The 23,163-nt window shown below is 47.5% G+C and overlaps 1 protein-coding gene across 10 annotated transcripts in view; it reads right to left on the reverse strand.

The window, feature by feature from the left end:
• Positions 1–213: 213 nt before the first annotated feature.
• The window catches only part of PPFIA2 (PPFI scaffold protein A2), a 575,559-nt gene continuing 552,609 nt past the window's right edge, over positions 214–23,163 (reverse strand). For 6 of the 10 annotated variants that reach the window (XM_075344764.1, XM_075344763.1, XM_075344767.1 and 3 more), the window contains 3 exons: positions 21,355–21,456; positions 15,722–15,815; positions 214–1,547 (listed from right to left, as the gene is read on the reverse strand). In XM_075344764.1, coding sequence (XP_075200879.1) covers positions 15,754–15,815; positions 21,355–21,456 — 164 coding nt within the window. In that variant the 3' untranslated portion in view covers positions 214–1,547; positions 15,722–15,753. The remainder of the gene's footprint in view (positions 1,548–15,721; positions 15,816–21,354; positions 21,457–23,163) is intronic. The other 4 variants (XM_075344766.1, XM_075344770.1, XM_075344769.1 and 1 more) reach the window with 1 other exon arrangement.

Raw genomic sequence — 23,163 nt, forward strand, 5'->3', positions numbered from 1 at the left:
CAAAAATAGTGCACAACACTATGTGCATAGTATTGTGTACTATTTTTGTACAATGATCAAATGTGAGTATTTACAATTCCTTTATCAATTTTTATTGTTTAAATATATTTTTCATATGAGCGTTTTTTTTGTGTCCCCCATTACCGATATCAGGCCATTGACTTTGCTCATTATCAGTTTGGACATATAAAAATCAAAAAACAGAATTTAAGATATTTTTTTTTTGCCCTTTTTATTGACAATGGAAGGAAAACAGTTTGTCACCATAAACTTTCAACTTTCATTGGATAAAAATGAGATCTGACAAAAGAAATGTTTATGAACGTGCAGTTTCTTAAACAGAATAACTAAAAGACAGTATTGAAGCGAAAGTCAAGAAGCTGGAGTTGGCAAATTGTTTCAAATAATCTTAACTTAGCCTACTTAGAAATGTCCATAGAAACTATTAAGGAAGCAACGGTTGCGACAACAAATAAAGCCACAGCAGGTAATAAGATTTCAGATATGCCTATGTATTATACCGGTGGTTAGATATAATATTTAGGCATATGTCACACTGTCTTTCAGTTATTTCCTCTGAATTCTGAGGAAGTCTTTACAAGGCCATCGTGGCTAAGAGCATAACAGTAAATAGGTTTCCTAACGCTCCGGCAAATAAATGGATGAACTCAGAATTGTACATAGGAAGCAGAACTATTAAGACTGCTAGATTGGTCTCTATCCAGCAGACGCTGGCACCTGAACAGAAGAAAGAAAGCAAAAGTCATTCTCGGTAAAGCAAAGTGTTTTCTTGGTCCACAGGTTACATTAATTCATGACTTTGTTTTACAAAGACTGTTTTGTTTCGGTGATTGCTATTGACTCATGTAAACAGTTCATTATTCGAAGAGCCTTCACAGTGCTTCTCTGATAGTATGTGACCTATCGGGTGCCTTCGACAGTCCTTTTGGGCTCATCATCCAGATTATATCATATAGAGCCAGAGGCAGGTATTCAGCTGTATGTTTAGAGGTTCTTAGGAGAAACATGTTGAGGCATCTAACTGCTAAACATACTAGATTGACTGTTACAATCCAAAAACTGTAAAATCAGTGAAATGGAAAGGTACAAACATCAGTGACACTTTTTTTTGTTAGGTCTTCTCACATAGACTTATTGAACTTTAACTTTTATTTAAAAAAATCATATTTATAACCATTTACACTTGAGAAAATAAAAAGACTTACACTTCATAAAATAAATACACATTAAATACTTAAATATTTCTAGTATTTTACAAGGAAAACAGATGTAAAAGAACATAAAAACAATTGGTTCCATCTCAGTAAGTTGTGCACATTGAAGCCTCTAAGGATCATAGAAACCCTCGTACAATTATAGTTTGTTCTGTCTTCAACTAAGCAAACAATAATGCAGTACATAAAAATATCTTCACATTTTAGTATTGTAAATCAGTGCTCATTCTGCCACCCGGGCACCCGCCAGTTGTTCTCTTGCTGCAGTTCTCCTAGGTAGTGCACTTCAGGTAGATAGTTAAAAAGTGACACCTATGAGAACAAATATAAAACACTGATTAAAGAGAAAAGGGATTGCTTTCTTAAAAAGGATGTAACACCATTAAATATCAAATCCACTTTATAGTTTACAAAAATGACTAATATTTGCAAATTTCATTCTGATTAAAAAAAAAATCAACAATATTCAGTGACCCCGAAACACCATGTCTGCAAATTGGGATTCTGATCTGGCATATATATCCTAAGTTATATGTAAAGGGTTGTTAAAAATCCACATTTAACTTTTAGGATCGCTACTTCCAATAGGTGGCGCTGCGCTAGAGTTTGTCTCCAGTCCTGGAGAGACAATTTGAATAGTGAAGAATTGTGACATTTTACAGACGGTACATATTATGGCGCCACCTGGTGTTCAAAGTGTACAAGTGCTAGTTCACACCTATGTTTACCCACTCCATAGACAATTTTCCACATACTGATCCCCTGTAAGTTCTAAGGAACCAATAGAAAAAGTTTTTTGTCCTGTTTGCAGTTGTCCTACCTAGGCTGTTCTGCGCTGCACAGGATTTGACTATTGAGAGCATGTAAGCACCGTATTTTTCGGACTATAAGACGCACTCCCCCCCCCAAAATGTTGGGGGAAAGTGGGCGGGGGTGTCTTATAGTTTGAATGTAAGGTGTGGCTGCGGGGAATGAGGGTGCTGCGGTGGAGTGGTTCATCGGCGATGTGATCAGGCTGTAGCTGCACCTGCCGTGACCACGTTGGTCCACTCATTTCATATCCATGCCCATTATCTCACAGCACTGAAGCCGGGAATGACAGGTGGGCAGGAGAGCAGGCCCGCGTGATCACCCCTGGCAACTACAGCCTGGAGTGATCATGTGTGGCTATATTCACTGCCCCCCCCCGCGCATCATCATCATCATCATCATCAGCGCGGGGGCAGTAAATAAGTATGGTATAGTCACCAGTCACCGTTCCTTGCAGCATTGCGATGTCCTCCTGTATGCCGGCCCGCTGATGTGTGTGGCGAGCGGTGCGCACAGCGATGACGTCATCCCTGTGTGCATGGCTCCACACACATCAGCGGACAGGCAGACAGGAAGACATTGCAATGCTGCAAGGAACGGTGACGGGCTCCACACAGGTCAGCGGCGCTGCTGCTGGCACAGACAAGAAGATGAGCGATACTGCTGGAGTGAGGAAAGGTGAGTATAAACGTTTATTTTTTTCTGTGCCACAGGATGCAGGCCGTATAACAGGATCGGGGTATATAGCAGGATGGGGGTATATACGAGGATGGGGGTATATGTGAAGATAGGGGAATATAGCAGGGAGGAGGCTATATCAAGATGGGGGTATTTATCAGGATGGGGGTATTTATCAGGATGGGGGCTATATCAGGATGAGGGACATATATACAAGGATGGGAATGATATACAAGGCAGGAGGATCATTACCAGGATGGGGAACCTTAGTAGAGAATTTGGGGACATTACCCCTATAACAGTGTCAGCAGCAGATCCCTGCCCCATAACAGTGTCATGACCACATTTTTTGCTTAAAATATTAGTGTCCTATTTTCCTCCTCTAAAACCAGGGGGCGTCTTATGGTCCGGTGCATCTTACAGTCCGAACAATACGGTAAATGTCATTACACTACACTTTACATTCTGTTTTTAATAACAATGTGGATGGTCTATTCTACGAGTTTCGAAGAGATATCCCCTCTTCTTCCTCAGGAAAGTTTTATCGGTGGATTTTCCTGAGGAAGAAGAGGGGATATCTCTTCAAAACGCGTAGAATAAACCATCCACATTACTTTTATTTTTTGTTGTGTTTCTGTGTCGCCCTGGGCAAGCCAGGGGACACAGATAACAACACACACGCACCCCACATTCCCTGTAGGTACACCAGCTAACCCACAAATCCTTGTTGCCTTCCTCCAGAGGCTGATGATTCACACCAGGGGCTGGAGCCAGGCGGTTGGTGTCCGCCCACCAAGGAGATCACAGCTCTGGAGGCAGGAAGTTCCAGGTTGTTCAGCCAGGGAGGAGAAAGGAGTAGGAGGTGAACAGAGTGTAGCTCAGGAGGGAGCTAGAGTGAAACAGCAGTGAAAGTGACAGAAAGCCTGAAGTTGGTCTGTGGCTGTGTGCCCAGACGGAGTCAGCAAGGTCAGCAGACAGTGGTGAAGATCTGCAGTGGGACTGTCTGGAGGTTGCTGGAAGGACCACGGAGGCTGTGTGTATCCGGGGGTCTGGAGCAGTATACAAAGGGCAGTCAGCACCAGAGCAGGGGCTTCTCGGATCCCAGCAAGGCTTGGAGTCGCTGTAAATTGCTAAATCCGTTAGTGAAGGGGACGTAGATCCCCCAACAAGCAAGTCCTGATTGACGGCAAAGGTCCAACCACAACGGGGAAACACCGCCACCGCCAAGGCACCAGTTTCCCAGGGCCGGCGCCTGCGGGCAAAGTGTGGAGCTCCTCCGGCACAGATTGCAGTCGGGGAGCGGGTAACCGGTGGGAATCCACCGCTACCAAACAGACATTTCAAAGGTGCAGGGAAGAGACCGTCACCGCTAACTGCAGGGAACCGCAGCACCGTGAACCGTCCGAGGGACCCGTCCAACCAGCCGTTTGTTTACAGAGAACTGTGTCGTGTTTACTGGCTGAGTGAGTACCTCAGTGCCGCAAGGCACAGCGCTGCCCCTGCGCCCCTGCACCCCACTGGCCCCCGGGATCACCAACCCCTACCCACGGAGGGGCAACACAACAACTGGCTGCTCCACATCACCATCCCCGGGATCCCCACATTGAGCAGCGGTGGTGAAATCACCACAACCGTGGGTGGCGTCACGAACTATAACAATCCCCACACCCAACCACAAAACCACCCCTTTCACTCACGGGCGAGGAGTGTCGCTCGAGAAACCCCGGGATCCGGCCCACCGCTCGAGCCACCACTGAGCAGCTGCCGTACCCGAGCAGAAGGGGTGAGCGCGGTGTGCTGACACCCTCCTCCCCGCCCGCGACATTTCTTTGTACAGCAGTGCAGAGTATACGCTATGTGTGGCAGAATACTAACACTGTACATAAACCTAAAAACGCCATCCCCACAATCAAACATTGTGGTTGCAGCATCATGCTGTGGTGATGCTTTTCTTCAGCAGGGACAGTGAAGCTGGTGAGAGTTGATGGGAAGATTGATTGTGCTAAATACAGGGCAATACTGGAGGAAAATATATTAGAAGCTGCAAAAAAGTTGACACTGAGGAGTAGGTTCACCTTCCAGCAGGAAAAAAGACCCTAAACATACTGCCAGAGCTACAATGGATGGTTTATATCAAGCATATTCATGTGTTTGAGTGATCCAGTCAAAGTCGGGACCTAAATTTCATTGAGAATCTGTGACAAGACTTGAAAATTGCTATTCATAGACACTCTCCATCCAATGTCACTGAGCTACAGCTATTTTGCAAAGAAGAATGGGCAAAAATGTCAGCCTCTGGATGTTTAAAGCTAGTAGAGATATATGTGGGAGCTCATACTGTACATAGGAGGCTATGTGGGGCTCACACTGTATATAGAGAAGCTATGTTGGGCTCATACTGTATATAGGGGGCTGCATGTGGATTCATACTGTACTTAGGAGGGCTTTGTGTGGGCTAAGCTGGTGTCAGCATACCTAATTTTCCTCAATATTAAGTAATTTAATTAATATTAATGTAAAATAATTTTACTTTAATATGTTTTTAATATTGAACAGAATTAATCTCAGACTATTGGTGCAGTCCTCCACAACAGTCATGGTCTCTCATGTGGCTCCTCAAAAAAATCAATTGCCCACCCCTGATCCATCAAATTAACCCATATTAGACTGGTCCTGAGTTACAGCATTTATTATTGAGGTCACAATTTTGTTGTCTATTATGAGGAAGCTTAGTCATTCAATCTTAATAACTTGACAGAGCTCATACAGTGGCGACCAAAAGTTTAGCATTTTTTTTTACAGTGTGATTACTTCTGTCTGGTTGCTGTGATGTCATTTTCCTGATGATTTTAGTAAACCGAAAGTAAATAGTTCTTAGCTCTAAGGATGAAAATTGTGTTTGACATGGTTTTATCGCTATATGTGTTAATTTTCCACATTTGCTGGGCCACATGTTTTACATATTTTGTAATGGGTAGTCGAATTTTGCCTATTTTTTTTTATTTTTGCTTGTGTGTTTTTTGGATAAAAAATGGCAATGACAAAGACAAATTTATCATCAGATGTCAGGAAGGTTATTCTGAGAGTGAAGTCAGGCAAAAGCTAAAAAGAGATAGCTTTGGAATTCAACTGTTCTCAGAGTCAAGTGTCACGTATAAAAAAGAGAGAAAAAGGTTTTAGAACAGCTGACAAACCTAGAAGTGGACGACCACAGAAAACTTCCTTCAAAGTTGACCACATCAGGCCGGTTTCACACATCCGGCTTTTCGCCGGTTTACCGGAGTCGGCGCTCTCCCGTACAGACAATACAGTACAGTGACAGCGCTGTAACTTCTGGGTCACATGCGCCGGTCACATGACAGCATGTGACCGGCGCTTGTTGCGCTGTCACTGTACTGTAGTCACTGTATGGGAGAGCGCCGGATCCGGCAAACCGGCGAAAAGCCGGATGTGTGAAACCGGCCTTATTAAGAAAAAGGCTGTACCTGAGGTCCATAACTTGCTGTACAGATTTCACGTTAAATGAACAAAGACTATGGGGTTAAAGTGAGTCGCCAAACTGTGGCTAAGAGCAGTAGGCTTTAATGCACAAGTTCTAGTCAAGAAGCCTTTCATCTCTGTAAAGAACTGGAAGGTCTGACTTGAGTTGAACACAGCCAATGGAAAGAAACAAATTAGTCTAAGGTGCTGTGGTCGGATGACTCAAAGTTTAATCTGTTTGGCAGTGATGGCAAGCACTATCTATACTGCCCAATTGGGAAACGTAATGATGTAAGGTACCAAACACCTACAGTGAAACATGGTGGTGGCAATGTCATGGTTTGGAGCTGTTTTCCGTGTCACCCCATTGGCCCTCTGTATATAATTGATGGAAATATGAATGCTACCATGTACAAGATATACTAAAGCATGTAATGCTGCCACATGGTAAAACCAAAGCAGACAGGGGATGGAAATTCCAGAAATACAATGATCCTAAGCACACATCCATTTTAGTAACAAATTGGTTAACAAAGAAAAATGTTCACCTGTTTCAATGGCCAAGCCACTCACCTGATTTACACGCTATAGACTACTTTTGGGATGACTGAGGGGGATGAGTGGAGGCCCATACCCATAGCTATAAAGATGTTTGTAGATTTGCAAATGGAATGGAGCAAGATCCCTCAAGATATCTTGAAAACTAGCGTCTTCAAAGCCCCGTCGGTGTGGTAAAGTAATTAAAGTAAGAAGGCATGCTGCAAAATACTAAGTTATGGCATTGTAAATAATGAATTATTCTCTATGTTGTGTAGAGATGACTGAACCGGTCGCGGTTCGGCTCAAGCTTGGTTCGTCGAACGGAGGTCTAGGTCGAGTTCGGTTCGGCAAATGCAGCGGGAGCCCATATATTTTTTTTTTAATTATTTATTTATTTAAAAAACTAAAAAAAAGGGCTTTCCTGTATTTTGACTGCCTGACATGACAGAACTGTAAAAATAAATCATTAAAAAAAATGATGTAGCGCCCCGTGGTATTTTTGATTCTCAGCGCAGATAAAGCAGACAGCTACGGGATGCCACCCCCATCTGCCTGGCGTTACCTTGGCTGGCAATCAAAATACAGGGAAGCCCATTAATTTTTTTTATTTAAAAAATGATGTTGGGTCCCCCCATTTTTGATAGCCAGCTAGGGTAAAGCAGAAGGCTGTAGCCTGAAAAGCACAGCTGGCAGCTTTACCGTGGTTGGTGATCCAATGTGGAGGTCACCCCAGGCTCTTTTTTATAATTATTTTATAAATAATAATAATTAAAAAAAAAAGTAGGGTCCCCCGCCAACTTGGATCACCAGCCAAGGTAAAGCGGACAGCTGTGGTCAGGTATTCTCAGGGTGGGAAGGTCCATAGTTATTGTCCCTTCACAGCCTAAAAATAGCAGGCCGCAGGCGCCCCAGAAGTGGCGCATCCACTAGATGCGCCAATCCTGACGCTTCATCCCAGCTCATCCCGTGCTCTGGTGCAGTGGCAAACGGGGTAATAAATGGGGTTGATACTAGCTGTAAGGTCACCTGACATCAAGCCCAGCAGTTTGTGATGTCATGGCGTCTATCAGATACCCGACATCACAAGCTGTCAGTACTAACAAAATAAATAGACAAAAAAAATTATTTGAAAAAACACTCCCCAAAACATTCCCTCTTTCACCAATTTATTGTAAGAAAAAAAATAAGGGAGTCCCACGATGACTCTGGATCGTCTAGAATATGGGGGGACACGCTCAGGGAACGTATCCCCCATTTTCTAGGAGCGCAGACCCTCCATGTGAGGAGTGTGGGTGCACTGAATCTGCACCCACTCTCCCCGGGTCCACAGCAGCAGAGTCCATGTCGTAAGTGTTGCTACCAAAGCTGCAATGCCCTGCTCATGAGGTAAGGGCATGCCTGATCAGGAGAACTATTCTACATTTCCAAATATTGGTATTTGCTGATATTACTGCTATTCCACCTACTATATATTGGGGATAGGATCTTGGAGATGGAATACCCCTTTAAGTCCAGTTATCCAGCTGAATGAATACTAAACAACAGAGCTCGCAATTTAGATGTGTTTTCTTGTGGCGTATAACGGACTCTCATGTTTGGTAGTCGTTCAGCAGGGCAACTATAAAATAAAATACCTCCTTTTGGAAATGTAGTATAGCTCTCCTGATCAACTATGTTCCTTACCTCATGAGCAGGGCATTGCAGTAATAATAATAATAATAATTTATTCATTTATATATCGCTATTAATTCCATAGCGCTTTACATACATTAAGAACACTGTCCCCATTGGGGCTCACAATCTAAATTCCTTATCTGTATGTCCTTGGAGTATGGGAGGAAACCAGAGTACCCGGAGGAAACCCACACAAACACGGGGAGAACATACAAACTCCTTGCAGATGTTGTCCTTGGTGGGAATTGAACCCAGGACCTCAGCACTGCAAGACTGCAGTGCTAACCACTGAGCCACCCTACATTGCTAACCACTGAGCCACCGTGCCGCCCATTTAGCTTACAGATGTATAACCACCACTCATTGTGTCTGAACACAGGAAGCTGAGCTGACAGATGCTCTGTGCATGCGGCAGCGTCTATTGTGAAGGAGGGGGCCGCGGGGGATCAACGCTGCACAGGTACCGTGGGACACCGGGGGACACCGTTGGGGTTATACGGGGTAACCTGGCAGGGCTTGGGGAGGAGTTTTCAGTCGCATGTGTCATGGCACATGCGACAGAAATCAGAGGAGTAGGGTGAATGCGGCCGGCGCGCTGCTGTGTGCGCGGCCATCTTGGATTTCCAGGAGGGGTTCAGGGGGGGCACTTTGGTGACATCGGGGGACCGGAGAGGACCGGGGAGGAGATTTATCATGTTTGTTCATGCCAGATGGGAGATAAATAATTTTTTACCGACGCTGTCATTTACTGTAACGTGATCATCGGTATACGGTGTATACCGGTGATCACGTGAGCGGAGACCGGAAAAACCAGCCTAAATCATGATCTCCAGGGTCTGAGCTACCCCCTGAAACACCGGAGATTTTCTAACGCTTGGGGCGCTATTCATTTATTTCTGCCTGCTGTTTATAAACAGCAGATCAGAATAAAGGCCCTGTCACAGACAGAGATAAATCTGCAGCAGATCTGTGGTTGCAGTGAAATTGTGGACAATCAGTGCCAGGTTTGTGGCTGTGTATGAATGGAACAACATGTCCATGGTTTCACTGCAACCACAGATCTGCCAAAGATTTATCTCTGTGTGTGACGGGGCCTTAAGGCTACATTCACATGACCGATCCGTTTTTGCGGTCCGCAAAAAAACGGTTCGTTTTTTTACGGGTGCATCCGTTTCTGTTCCATACGGACATTCCTTACGGTCCGTGTGTCATCCGTGTGCCTTCCGTTTGTTTGCGTACTGCAAAAAAACTGAAGGAGGGAAAATACATAAATTTACCCAGGATCTGTGATGCCCTGGACCCCCAGGGGTCACAGGTAACAACACACACCCCCACCCTAGTGAGGCACCAGCAGCCAACAAGTCCTGACCGCCTCCCTCAGGTCTAGCCAGGCACACCAGGTGGGCGGAGCCAGGTGGATAGGCACGCCCTCCGAGGAGTCTGCTGGCCTGAGGCAGGGAAAGGACAAGCGAGTCGAGTGGGGAGAGGAGTAAAAGTGGCGAGCTGAGAGTCAGGGGCCTAGGATGGAGCCTAGTACCCCTTGGAACGGTCAGGCAGGCAGACGGTGGTGGCCGTCTGCCGGAGTCCGGTCAGGGACTGAACTGCGGAACCGTAGGGATTGAGAAGAGGGTGGTGACCCTTCGGACCCGAACCGGGGAGCTAACAAGTCAACCGGAGCAACAGGCAGGGTTCTCAGACCCTGTTCTAGCCCAGAAGCAACCGGGCTCAAACAAGTCTACTGATTGCGGTCTGGACCTCAGGGGTTCATTCCCACCCAAAGTCCCGATAGACGGCAACAGCCCACCGATTCCGGATAAGAGCCACCGCCAAGGGCCAGAGATCCAAAGGGCCAGCGCCTGTGGGCAAAAGGGCTCCTCCGGTACCCAAAAGCCGGGGTTAGCGGACTACCGTTGCTGAAGCATAGGAGTCACTATAGCAAATTTAAAGGTGCATGAGAAAGGCGACATCACCAACCTCGCTGGGGACACACGCAGCCGGCTGCGGGCACCGATCTACACCGAACTTGGTTTACCATTGATTCTGTGTGGTTTAATCGTGAGTACACCAGTGCCATCAGGCACCGCACCGCAAACGAGCCCCTGCGTCCTGCAACCCCTTGCTCCTGCCACCTGGCCCCGGGACCAACAAACCCCCTACCCACCTAGTTGCGACCCACCATCGATCCCAGATGAGCCCCCGCAACCTTATCGCAGCGGTGGTGCCCATCACTTCACCACGACCCGTGGGTGGCGTCACGAACTGTTACCGGTCACCGCGGCTCCGGCCGTTAAAGCAGTCCACCGCAAACCAAAGAACCAAACCCCTCCCTTTCCAGAGTGATGTGGCCCCCGGTCCGGAGGCGCTCGAGCCACCGACAACCCGAGCCCGGATCCGAGCGGCTCAGCGGAGAGCAGCCGAGCCCCCAGGGCGGTACAGATCCATAGCTTCAACCTACATGAGGCAGTCACATGTTCACTCCAGTGCCATTTTCTACTGCTTTTCACAGCGTAAAGCGCTCTGGTGATTTTCTTTTGCTTGTACACTTCATATCAGTCTTTTCTGTCATTATAATGGCAGAAAGACACATAATGTCCCACTCTCCTGCATTTTGTAATTTTGAACCCTTTGGTGCCTTTCATGTGGCACTAAGGGGTGCTTAGCCTTGTATTTAGCCAAAAAAATGAAAAAAAAATGACGTGGGGTTCCCCCTATTTTTGTAGCCTGCTAGGGTAAAGCAGACGGCTGCAGCCTGCAGACCACAGCTGGCAGCTTCACCTTGGCTGGTAATCCAAAACTGAGGGCACCCCACGCTGTTATTTTAAATTAAATAAATAATTAAAAAAAACAAACAAAAAAACACGTGGGGGTCCCCCCAAAATTGTATCACCAGCCAAGGTAAAGCGGACAGCTGGGGTCTGATATTCTCAGACTAGCGAGGTCCATGGTTATTGGACTCTCCCCAGCCTAAAAATAGCAGGCCGTAACCGCCCCAGAAGTGGCACATCCATTATATGCGTCAATCCTGGTGCTTCGCCCCAGCTAATCCCGTGCCCTGGTGCGGTGGCAAACGGGGTAATATATGGGGTTAATACCAGATGTGTAATGTCACCTGGCATCACGCCCTGGGGTTCGTGAGGTCACGCGTCTATCAGATACCCGACATCACCAACCCAGTCAGTATTAAAAAAAAAAATAGACGACAAACACATTTTTATTTGAAAAAACACTGCCCAAAACATTCCCTCTTTCACCAATTTATTAGAAAGAAAAACAAATCCAGGTCTGGTGTAATCCAAGGGGTTCCCATGACGATCCACACTGTCCCAGTCAATGAAGAACAGAATGTTCCGCATTGGCTGGGAGAGCAATGCAGTGACCTGAGCTAGCATCAATAGGTCAGCCCAGGTCACTGCAGGGCATGACAAGTGCTGGTATCAGGAGCGAGGTACATTGCCTGCGGTGACGATCTCCTGCACTGCTGATAGCAGACCTGTCACAGACTTCAATGACCTTCACAGCCAAGTATCGCGAGAGCCTGTGACATCACCGCTAGTGACAGTCTCTGGTCGTCAGCGAGAGGAGATGTGACAAGCGGCGGCCATGGAGGACAGTGACAGTGCTGAGGTCGGGAGGGCGGAACTTCATCACTGCAGGTAAGCCGAGCGGGGCCATGTGTGCGAAGTGCGAGGTGGGCGGAGCCAAGTGGGGCCATGTGTGCGGAGTGCGAGATGGACGAAGCTGAACGGGGCCATGTGTGCGGAGTGCCAGGTGGGCGGAGCCAAGCGGGGTAATGTGTGCAGAGTGCCAGGTGGGCGGAGCCAAGCGGGGTAATGTGTGCGGAGTGCCAGGTGGGCGGAGCCAAGCGGGGTAATGTGTGCAGAGAGCCAGGTGGGCGGAGCCAAGCGGGGTAATGTGTGCAGAGTGCCAGGTGGGCTGAGCCTAACGGGGCCATGTGTGTGGAGTGCCAGGTGGGCGGAGGCAAGCGGGGTAATGTGTGCAGAGAGCCAGGTGGGTGGAGCCAAGCGGGGTAATGTGTGCAGAGTGCCAGGTGGGCGGAACCAAGCGGGGCCATGTGTGCAGAGTGCCAGGTGGGTGGAGCCAAGTGGGGTAATGTGTGCAGAGTGCCAGGTGGGCGTAGCAAAGCGGGGCCATGTGTGCGGAGTGCCAGGTGGGCGGAGCCAAGCAGGGTAATGTGTCCAGAGTCCCAGGTGGGTGTAGCCAAGTGGGGTAATGTGTGCAGAGTGCCAGTTGGGCGGAGCCAAGCAGGGTCATGTGTGCGGAGTGGCAGGTTGGCGGAGCCAAGCGGGGTAATGTATGCAGAGTCCCAGGTGGGTGGAGCCAAGCGGGATAATGTGTGCGGAGTGCAAGTGGGTGGAGCCTAGCGGGGCCATGTGTGTGGGCGGCGGAGTGCGAAGTGGGTGGAGCCTAGCAGGGCCATGTGCGCTGAGGACGTCAGTGCCGGGGACTGCATGGCTGGGGACAGGTGAGTGTGAGTGTGTGTGTGTGCGTACATGCCGAGTGCAGGAGGGGGCGAAGCCCAGCGGGGAAGTGTCGGCTCCCTGCACACGTAAATAGGATAAATATCAGGTTACTAAACAAAGCACTTTGCTTGGATACCCGATGTTTATCTTGGTTACCAGCTTACCGCAGGCTGCCAGCGATGGCTCCCTGCACACTGTAGCTGTAAAAAGCCCTGCTTTTGCTGATAGAACTGTTCTCGAACGTAACTCGAACTGTCGAGCTTTTACCAAAAAGCTCGAGTTTGAGTTCTAACTAGAACACCCCCCAAAATCACTCGAACCGCGAACTGGAGAATCACGAACCGCGCTCAACTCTAATGTTGTGATCAATAAATAGTATATGCAAAACTTTTGACAGTCAGTTTTCTTTAATTATATGACCATACCAAAATTCAAAAGCATTTTCGTTATAATTAAAGGTCTTGCATGATGACAACTTCATTCACTTACAGTTCATCACCAGGAAAATTGCATCACAACAACCAGACACAAGTAATCACACCTTAAAAAAACAAAACTTTTGGTCGCCACTGTATAATGAAGTGCAATACTGTAGTTTCTCAAAACAGATCGCAGCAAAGCACCCTAGATAATAATAATAATAATAATAACTTTAATCATTTATATAGCGCTATTAATTCCACAGCGCTTTACATACCTTTGCAACACTGTCCCCATTGGGGCTCACAATCTAGAGTCCCTATCTGTATGTCTTTGGAGTGTGGGAGGAAACCCACGCAAACACGGGGAGAACATACAAACTCATTGCAGATGGTGTCCTTGGTGGGAATTGAACCCGGGACCCCAGCGCTGCAAGACTGCAGTGCTAACCACTGAGCCACCGTGCCACCCAGATGAATTCAGATATAAGCTGTGCAGATTTAGGATTGCAGCTCTGGACTATAGTCAGGTAAAAAACATCAGAACAAGGTAAAATGTTAATTTTCTTTGTAGCTTAATTCTAATTATATATATATATATATATATATTATATATATAAACTGTATGAATAGTGTTCAAAAGTTACTATAATCTTTGATGTAATGAAACTGGTTTACCAGTAATTCTAACGCCAACTTCAGATAGTAGGCTATGACGTCCTAAGTGTTGGGCCCAGGGCCGGCGTCAGCACGCGGCATACCCGGGCAAATGCCGGGGCCCTGGAGAGCTGGGGGGGCCCACTCGGCCTCGTCAGTTCTGCTGCCCCCGGGCCGAGTTTCGGGGACCGCAGTCCTTGACACTGGAAACTTTGGCTGCCGGCCCTTTAAGGCCCGCAGACCACAGCGTTTACTGTGTTCTCCTGCATTGAGCATCATCTGCGGGCGGAGCTACCGCCCGGCGTCCTGCTCGGTCCCACATATGAAGGAGTCACAGTGCCAGCCAGCGACCCCCAGCACATCGCTTCCCTCCAGCGCTGTGTGGGCCCCATCTGCACCGTGACCTGATCAGTATGTGGGACATCACTCCCTCCCCGTCCCTCCCTGTCCCCCCGTGCGTGTGTGGGCCCCACAGAGCCGCTTGTGTGGGCTCCGCAGAGCCGCATGTGTGGCCCCCGGAGCCGCGTGTGTGGGCCCCGCAGAGCCGCGTGTGTGGGCCCCGCAGAGCAAGGTGTGTGTTTGTATGTATGTATGCATGCAGCAGAGCAGTATGCGTGTCTGTCTATATGTATGTATATATGCAGCAGAGCAGTATGCGTGTATGTATGTATATATGCGGCAGAGCAGTGTGTGTGTGTCTGTCTATATGTATGTATGCAGCAGAGCAGTGTGTGTGTGTGTGTCTGTATGTATGTATGCATGCAGCAAAGCAGTATGTGTGTGTCTGTCGATATGTATGTATGTAGCAGAGCAGTGTGTGTGTGTCTGTCGATATGTATGTATGTAGCAGAGCAGTGTGTGTGTGTCTGTCTTTATGTATGTATGCATGCAGAGCAGTATGTGTGTGTCTGTCTATATGTATGTATGCAGCATAGCAGTGTGTGGCTCTGTATGTATGCATGTATGATGTGTATCTATGTATGTTAGTGTATATGACTGTATAGATTTGTCTGTTTATATGTATTTTTGTGAGTTTGTCTTTAAATATGTATATGTACGTGTATGTATCTGTGTATGTGTGTGTGTCTGCGTGTTTATGGGGCCCACTGGGACTCTTCCGCCCGGGGCCCACAAAAACCTGGAGCCGGCCCTGGTTGGGCCAAATAACACATGCTGTTCTACTACATAGGAAAGTAAAGTGGTCAATTACAATTGGATGAAACTACGAACAGTTAAGTTTTTGTTGTTTGAATAATGTGTTTAATTATCAGAAATAGATAATAAATGTGTAGTTTCTGGGGATTGCACTTCACAGAGACCCACCATTCATGAAAATGTGAGTTCCTTTCCTGTCCTCCTCTTTGTGGTGGATTGTAGCGAAGAAGCATGATTTTTCATGAGAAATGGAGCTCCAATCATTGTCTATGGGACTGATGGAGGTAGCAGAGTCCAGCGTTTTGCTGTCTCTATAGACACTGAATAGATTGTCAGTGGACATATGGACTATATTGCAACATTGAGTCTCGACCACCATGAGGAACAGTGTATCAGGAGAGATTTTCTAGTGATAACTGGGGTCCAGCAATCGGTCATTATTTACTACTCATTCTGTGTATATAGGTATATAGGTTATGAATGTTTCTTATTAAAAACCCACTTTTAATGAGAACCAGTAATCAGCTGTAAGATGTGTGATTGGTGATCATCACATTTCAATAAAATGTGTGTAAAGTTACTGAATACTTACTGCAACTCAGTGCTTTGCTCTTTTTAGATTTGTCAACATGAGTATGTCCGGACTGTAGAGCTGTCTAATCTCTGCATTGCTGAAGAGGCAGCAGCTGATAAAATATATAGATAAGAAACAGACTTAAAATTTTAAAGTAGAAAGTGAAATGCAAATACAGCAACGATCAGCAGATCAATAAACCAGCTTCAGATGAAAAACAGGTTTTCTTCAAAAGAAAAGCCCTACAAATAAGAAAATTCTTGTTACCTTACAACATGGCACCTACAGCAGATTGCAGTCAGACAAAATGTCGTATCTATGCAGAGGATTTGAAACCACTGTAGGGGCAATGTAAAAACTAGTGATGAGCGAACACTGCCATGCTGCCTTGGTACTACTAGAACCGAGCAGGTCAGACGCTTGGATAGGCTTGACTTGAGTACCTAAGCATAATGGAAGTTAATGGGAAACTTGAACATTTTTCTGGAAGATGTTCCTGGAAAAATGCTAGAATTTTCCATTAACTTCAATTATAGTTACCGTAGTACTCGAGTCGAGCCCATCCGAGCGTTCGACCTGCCTGGTTCAAGTACAGAGCATGGTAGTGCTCGCTCATCACTAGTAAAAACATGGTCAAGTGAAGTCTGGTTCCAACTCTAACCACCCTCTATAATAGGGGTCTCAAACACACAGCGCACGAGTCACATACAGCCCCTAAGGCACCTAGACCCCATGACGATTGCGGCCCAGTACACGAGACTGCCACTGTTATCGTTTTCCTTCGGGTGAATGATTTGCGACACCGTGCAGAGAACCTTTCTTCACATCTTTACCAATGGCAGCAGCTGGCTAATTAGAGGCCAGCAGCTGACGTGGGTACTGTATATGAAGTCAGCTGCTAGAATCTGATTGGCTGGCGGCCGCCATTGGTAAAGATGTGAAGAGAGCTTCTTTGTATAGTGCCGCAAATCATTCACCTGAAGGAAAGCGAAGATGGCAGCGGCCCCTGCACTGGCCACAATTGCCACAGGGTCTAGGTGCCTGTGGGCCACAAGAAGGAGGTAAAAGGACAGGTGAGAAGAATCTTTTTTTTTTTTGTGTGTATGTGAACAATGGCAAAATAGGGGACATAACTACAATCTGGAACATTGCTAAAATAAGGAGACTAGGAAAGGGCACATTACTACAAGAAGAGGACCGACATGGGCACATTACTACAAGGGAACAAGGTTGGCACGTTACTACAGGATGGGCACATTACTACAAGGGGACAAGATGAACACATTTCTACAAGATGAGGAGCAGGATGGGAAAATTACTACAAGATGTTGGTCAAAATTACTATATGGAGCTAATTGTAAAACCATATTACTTACAAGTAGGGTATAAAATGTTATGTTTTTTTAAATAATAATTAAAAATAAAAGAATGCCTTTTCTTTTCCCGCTAAAAATACTTTTGTATATATAAACTGAAATAAAAAAGTGCACATTTGTTATAATAAACAAGCAAAATATGTTCAAAAAATGTGATACAAAAGTGTATAGAAATAAAAAATATGGTATCACTAAAGATGTCACTTTGTCCAGCAAAGAAATACGGTCCCCCAAATAAATTATTTTTCCACTAGAAGGTGGCCCGATTCTACGCATCGGGTATTCTAGAATTTACGTATTGTGTAGTTCATGTATGATTTTTGTTATATATATATATATATAGATGTTGTTGTGTGTAGTTACCAAGTGTTTGTGTAGGGGCTGTACATGTTGTGGGTGTTGTCTGGGTGTGGCGGGGGGTGAGAGCGGTGTTGTATGTGTGTTGCGTGTGTTGCGTTGTTTGTGGAGCGCTGTGTGTCTGTAGCGTTGTGTGTGTGTTGCGCGGTTTGTGTGTGTGTGGTGTGTTTTGGGGGAGGTATGTTTTGTGCAATGTGTGTGTTGTGCGGTATGTGCGTATATTTGTGTGTGCCGCGGTGTTTGTGTGTTGGGTGCTGTGTGTGCGCAGCGTTGTCTGTGTGTGTGGGTGTCTGTGTAGGGCAGTTGCTTGTGGTTCCCAGTGTGTGTGTGTGTGTGTGTGGTGTGTGGTGTGTGGTGTGTTGTGTTGTGCAGTGCGCGCGCGTGTGTGTGTGTGTGTTTTTGGGGGAGGTGCGCACTCCCAAACGTGCTCCATCCCCCATGCAGCGCATTCCCCATCGTGCTCCATCCCCCATGCAGCGCACTCCTCATCGTGCTCCATCCCCTATGCTGCGCACCCCCCATCGTGCTCCATCGCCCATGCTGCGCACTCCCAAACGTGCTCCATCCGCCATGCTGCGCACTCCCAAACGTGCTCCATCCGCCATGCTGCGCACTCCCAAACGTGCTCCATCCGCCATACTCCGCACTCCCCATCGTGCTCCATCCCCCATGCAGCGCACTCCCTATCGTGCTCCATCCCCTATGCTGCGCACCCCCCATCGTGCTCCATCTCCCACGCTGCGCACTCCCAAACGTGCTCCACCCGCCATGCTGCGCACTCCCAAACGTGCTCCATCCCCCATGCTGTGAACTCCTCATCGTGCTCCATCCCCGATGCTGCGCACCCCCCCATCATGCTCCATCCCCGATGCTGCGCACCCCCCATCGTGCGCCATCCCCCATGCTGCACCAGCATCAGCCTCTCTGCCCCCAGCATCAGTTCTCTGCCCCCAGCATCAGCCTCTCTCCTCCCAGCATCAGCCTCTCTCCTCCCAGCATCAGCCTCTCTCATCCTAGCATCAGCCTCTCTCATCCTAGCATCAGCCTCTCTCCTCTCAGCATCAGCCTCTCCTCTCTGTCCCCAGCATCAGCCTCTCTCCTCCCAGCCTTCCCCAGCATCAGCCTCTCTCCTCCCAGCCTCCCTCCTCCCACCCTCCCCCAGCATCAGCCTCCCTCTCCCAGCCTCCCCCAGCATCAGCCTCCCCCAGCATCAGCCTCTCTTCTCTCAGCCTACCTCTCCCAGCCTCCCTCCTCCCAGCCTCCCTCAGCATCAGCCTCCCTCTCCCAGCCTCCCAAAGCATCAGCCTCCACCAGCATCAGACTCTCTCCTTCCAGCCTCCCCCAGCATCAGCCTCCGCCAGCATCAGCCTCTCTCCTTCCAGCCTCCTCCAGCATCAGCCTCCCTCTCCCAGCCTTCCCCAGGATCAGCCTCTCTCCTCCCAGCCTCCGTTCTCCCAGCCTTCCCCAGCATCAGCTTTCCCCTCCCAGCCTCCCTCAGCATCAGCCTTCCCCAGCATCAGCCTCTCTCCTCCCAGCCTCAGCCTCTCTCCTTCCAGCCTCCCCCAGCATCAGCCTCTCTCCTTCCAGCCTCCCTCAGCATCAGCCTCCCTTTCCCAGCCTTCCCCAGGATCAGCCTCTCTCCTCCCAGCCTCCTTCCTCCCAGCCTCCCCCTCCCAGCCTCCCTCAGCATCAGCCTTCCGCTCCCAGTCTCCTCCAGCATCAGCCTCCCCAAGCATCAGCCTCCACCAGCATCAGCCTCTGTCCTTCCAGCCTCCCCCAGCATCAGCCTCTCTCCTTCCAGCCTCCCTCAGCATCAGCCTCCCGTTCCTAGCCTTCCCCATGATCAGCCTCTCTGCTCCCAGCCTCCTCCAGCACGCCGTGCTCCTCTGCCGACACTCACACACCCGATCGCATCCACTCACACACACCCGATCGCATCCACTCACACACACCCGATCGCATCCACTCACACACACCCGACCGATCGCATACACTCACACACAACCGATCGCATACACTGACACACACAGACACTGACGATATCGCACATACGCGCTCACAGTCACAACATCCGGACATACCACATGCTTCTGGCCATGTGATCCTCCGGCAGGTCCTGGAAGCTCACAGCACAGTATCGAGGCCGAGAAGCAAGCGATATCGCCGGATGCTGTGAGTGTGTGGATGCGATGTGTGTGTGAGGTGTGTGTGAGGTGTTTGTGAGAGTGAGTGCGATCTGATGTGTGTGTGTATGCGTGTGTGTGTGCTGTTATGTTTGTGCATGTGGAAGTCCCGCCGCTGCAGGACCTTGATTTACTGGTAACTATGCAAGCATGGTTACCAGCGCAACACGTCCCCTGCTCGCACGGGAGCCAACACCAGCATACGGCGGCGGCGTACGCTGATGTGGGCTCCCGTTGGTGAGGGGGGAAAGGGGGGGGGAGTACAGTACTCACCTGGGATTCGTGGCTCCGTGACCGTGTCAGTTCGGGCAATGCGGGGGGGGGGGGGCGAGAGCTAACGTCTATTGCGTGAGGGGGGCGGGGCGTGGCGTGGGCGAGTTGCCAATGCCTGCAGGGTGCCGGGGCGAGAGGCCAATCTGTGGGGGGGGGCAGAGCCTGGGCGAGCGGCTGGCCAATCCGTGTGGGGGCGCAGCCGGGGCGAGAGGCCAATCCGTGTGGGGGGGGCGGGGCCATGGCGAACCCAGCGGCCAATCAGCTTTGTGTCACCGTAAGGACATGTCACTGGTGACACAATTTTGGAGCATGACAGACAGACAGAATAAGGCAATTATATATATAGATGTGCAGCCATATACTCAGCAGAGTTTGAGACCCCTGCTCTATAATATCTATATACACTGACAGGGTATATAAATACAGTTGTCTTAATGAGACAATGCAGTTAAATACAACAAATAAAAAAGCGGACATTCACTATAAGCTGGGATTTGAAAATGTCTGTCTTTATAGAAAGTATTTAGAAGTGGAGGATTAGTTCCATTAAACCAATAGTATGTGTTTTTTTAATTTTGAACATAGTGATGAATAAAGGAAGGAAATAGCAATGTATTTGGAGTAAGCATTCATGTAAATAAAAACTGCCCTGCTTGATAAAGGTCATTACTAGTGGACGCTGAGGGTAGAGTCCCCTTTAAGGGGGACATACGAAGCAATAACTAAAGTAGTTACCTACCCAACAGTGCTCTAAAAGGTAAGCTTGTGGAGGGTGATCTGCTTGACATGCCAGTGTAAGGAGATTTATAGGCCATGCAATGCTCCACTGGGAAATGAAATATGAAAATTGCCTCTTCAGAGAGGTCCAGGACTTGAACTCCAGTATCACTTATTAAACGTAGCAATCCTAAAAGTCAATACCGACCCTTTAACAAACCTTCCAAAATGACTTAGAACCTCAGCCAGTGGGCTCTCATATAGCCAAACCAGATCTCTTTCTTTGCACTAAGGAGGGCTAACAGAAACCGAAACGTATCTGCAAAAAGATATTTTGGTTTGGAGGTCAAGTGGTAAGTATCATTAAAAGGAATTTGTCGGGTGATTTTTGTGTACCATATAACAGTATTCTGAAATAGGGCTTGGGCAGCCCTTTCAAGATATGCAACTTTTATTCCTGTATGTTGCCCTAATGAGTTGCTGTAAGCCCTTGAAATTTTATTGTTGCATGGCGACTAGTCAAGTCAAGTCAAGTCAAGTGTATGTAAATGCCTCATGCGTATTCACCCCATTCCCCGCCCACCTCTCTGTGTGGTGTCAGTGATTGGTGCAGACTGTCAGTATTCATTTGTTACAGCAAGTGAAACTAATCCTGCAGCTGTGACACCCCCTCCCTTACCAGCATACTATTAGTGTATTTGTCTGGCATTATCGTACCAGGTCTGGTCAGCGTCATGTTACACACCTTGTGTGTTGTGCTGGATTTGCTCCATGATGCAGGCGTCTGTAGTGTTCAGCTGATCCAGGCTCCTGTGGCTGTCAACTCCCGGCTCACAGACTGGACGTGCTGGAAAAAGGGAAAGAGATAGCAGTATGAGTACAGATGGTTGCGCACGGCATCGCCTCCACCCCTGAAGGAACTCGCAGCACCTATGTCTTTCTCTAAAGCTATGTCTCTTGAATTGCTGTGCTCATTCCTTCAGGGTAGGAGGCGGTGCGCAGCTACCGGTCTGTGTGTGCTCTGTGGTCATGCTGCTAGCCCTCTCCCTTGTCCTCAGCATGTCTAGTCTAAGTAGGGAATAGTCACAGGAGCCTGGATCACCTGAACACTGCAGACGCCAGACAAAGGCGTCATGAAGCACATCCAGCATAACACACAAGGTGTGTAACATGACGCTGACAAGATCTGGTATGATAATGCCAGGCAAATACACTAATAGTGTACTGCTGTGGGAGGGGGTGTCACAGCTGCAGGATTAGTTTCACTTGCTCTAACAAATGAATACTAACAGTCTGCACCAATCACTGACATCTAAATGCCAGTTGCGGTAAATCTTTACTCACCCGACTCCATTGGTATCACAGTGATGTCATCACTGTGAGCCTATGGTTGTCATGGTAGCGCAGTGTCATGTGATAACTCCTGTAGCTCACATGACTCACTTCCTGTTTCACCTGGCCGGCTGCTGTCAGTGTCAAGAGGTGAGTATTTCTGCTGTTTTCAGCTGTGTAGCTGTGATCAGCAGAAATAAATGAGCGATCAGACTGCTGATCCTTATAGTTCCCTAGGAGGACTAGTAAAATATAAAAAAAAGTAAAAAAAACAAAGTTTAAATCATTCCCCTTTCACCCCCTTGAAAATTAAAGGGTTAAAAAAATACACATATTTGATATCATCACGTTCAGAAATGCCCAATCTATCAAAATATAAAATCAGTTCGTTTGACTGGTAAACGGCGTAGTGGCAAAAAATTCCAAACGCCAAAATTATGTTTTTTGGTCACCACAAATTTTGCACAAAATGCAATAACAGGTGATCAAAAAGTAACATCTGCGCAATAATGGTACCATTAAAAATGTCAGCTCGAAATGGAAAAAAATAAGCTGTCACTGAGCCATAGATCCTGAAAAATGAGAACGCTACGGGTCATGGAATATGGCGCAAAAAGTGTGCTACTTTTTTTGGGACAAAATTCTGATTTTTTTTTAGCCCCTTAGATAAAAGTAGACCTATACATGTTTGATGTCGACAAACTCGTACCGATCTGAGGCATCACACTGACACATCAGTTGTACCATATAATGAACATGGTGAATAAAATATCTCAAAAACAATCGTGCAATCGCACTTTTTTTTGCAATTTTTCTGCACTTGGAATTTTTTTGCCGTTTTCCAGTACACTACATGGTAAAACGTATGGTTTCATTTAAAAGTACAACTCGTCCCGAAAAAAACAAGCCCTCATATGGCAATATTGCCGAAAAAATAAAAAAAAGTTACGGCTCTCGAAAGAAGGGGAGCAACATACAAAAACGGAAAATCGGCCGGGGTGAAGGGGTTAAAAAAATATTATCTAGTAGACAATCCTTTTAACCCTTTCACTGAAATATACTTGCAGAAATCTTTAGATCAACGATCTCACCACCCTGTAGAATTTGTAGCTATTCCTCATGTAATAAGTAAACGTTGGGTTGTGTTTGTTTGTTACAGCTTATCTATGTTGGAAGATGTGTTATATGCTGGAACCATAATTATTCTGCAATGTTTAGAGCA

This window comes from Anomaloglossus baeobatrachus, chromosome 4, assembly GCF_048569485.1.
Source record: "Anomaloglossus baeobatrachus isolate aAnoBae1 chromosome 4, aAnoBae1.hap1, whole genome shotgun sequence".
In the NCBI taxonomy this organism is placed as follows: domain Eukaryota; kingdom Metazoa; phylum Chordata; class Amphibia; order Anura; family Aromobatidae; genus Anomaloglossus; species Anomaloglossus baeobatrachus.